Source organism: Entamoeba invadens, assembly GCF_000330505.1.
Source record: "Entamoeba invadens IP1 unplaced genomic scaffold scaff_1105074725685, whole genome shotgun sequence".
Lineage (NCBI taxonomy): Eukaryota > Evosea > Mastigamoebida > Endamoebidae > Entamoeba > Entamoeba invadens.
Window position 1 is genome coordinate 99737 of NW_004443547.1, and position 1353 is coordinate 101089.

General features: G+C 32.0%; 1 protein-coding gene across 1 annotated transcript; it reads right to left on the reverse strand.

Moving 5' to 3' along the window:
- On the reverse strand, nt 1-823 carry EIN_388540 (bacterial Ig family (group 2) protein; the record flags this gene model as incomplete). Its single annotated transcript, XM_004258743.1, has 1 exon — nt 1-823. A coding segment is annotated over one exon (823 nt), but the record flags the coding sequence as incomplete, so codon positions are not given.
- Nucleotides 824-1353: the final 530 nt, after the last annotated feature.

Sequence of the window (1353 nt, forward strand, 5' to 3'; positions counted from 1 at the left end):
TTGAGTCCGTTTCTATAGCAATGCTTGTTAGAACAACAGGGGCAGATATAACGGTCAGCGTTTTAGTTGCTTTAAAACTATTTCCATTTTCAGTGTAAGTCACTGTAATTTGTGCATCTCCCTCACTTACTCCAGTCAAAGTCCCGTCTTGTGAAATTTTTAAAATGTCGTCGTTTGAAGAAGTCAATGTGACGCTTGAGACTCCCAAAGTCAATGGACGATGATATGGTTCTAGATACACTTTCGCGGTAGCAGAAGTTCCTTTGACGAGTTGTGAGGTATTAAGACCTTCAACCTCAAGAACTACACTTGTTGTGACGACTTCGGTATACACAGTGAACTCTTTGGTAGCTTCAAATGTGTTCCCAGACTCAACATAAACACACTTGATTAAAGCAGTTCCCTCAGCAAGAGCAGTGATAACACCTGACGACGAAATCGATAAAATATTATTTGATAGTGATGACCAGTTAACTGCTGTGTTGCTGATAACTTCTTTTTGGGGAATCGACTTTGCAGTGAGTCGTAGTGACTCTCCAATTTTGACATGAGTCGTTTCACTATAAATTTCTATTCCTGTTGTAGCAAAAATTTCAACTTGAAAAGCTTCATAAATTGGCTTCGAGTCGACTGTCATAATAATTTCAGTTTTCCCAACGCGTTGAGGAGTGAGTACCCCGTTTTCATCTACAGTAACAATAGATGGGTCAGAGCTTTTAAAGACGATAGAAGTACTTGGATAGATCTTGGGAAGTATACTCGGGTGGATCTTAAAGTCGGTCTTTTTGATATCCAAGGTTTTAGTCTTGATGTCTAAACACATTTGTTCTTCGGTAGAACCTTTAGCAGTGGATAGATTTATTGCTAGTAATACAATGAATATGAGGTGTGGCACCATCATTTAATACAAATTATTTAATGAAATTAAAAGTGTTTAATAGTATGCAAACAATCAATCTATTTCATGTTATGAATGGAACATAATTACTTTTTGATTGTTTTATTACAAACATTGTCCCAAAAATACATTTAAAAATAAACACATGAAAAAAATCAATGGTTTTTGGACTGGTTGAATATTTTTTTTACTTCACAAAGAAATAAGTTATAATAAAATAAACTATAATTATAATTGTTGACATTTTATTTTGATTAATAATCAATATCTATGTTTTAAATTAATATCCAGTTTTGTTTACTATTGTATTTATAGTAACTATTATTTACCAAGAAATTGGTTTTGCCAATTTTTTATGACTATTGAAACAAATAAGTTATTATTTTATTTATAAAAATATTATTTATTATTTTGTAATTATTGAAGGGGTTTTCATTAATTAAGATAAATCAAAT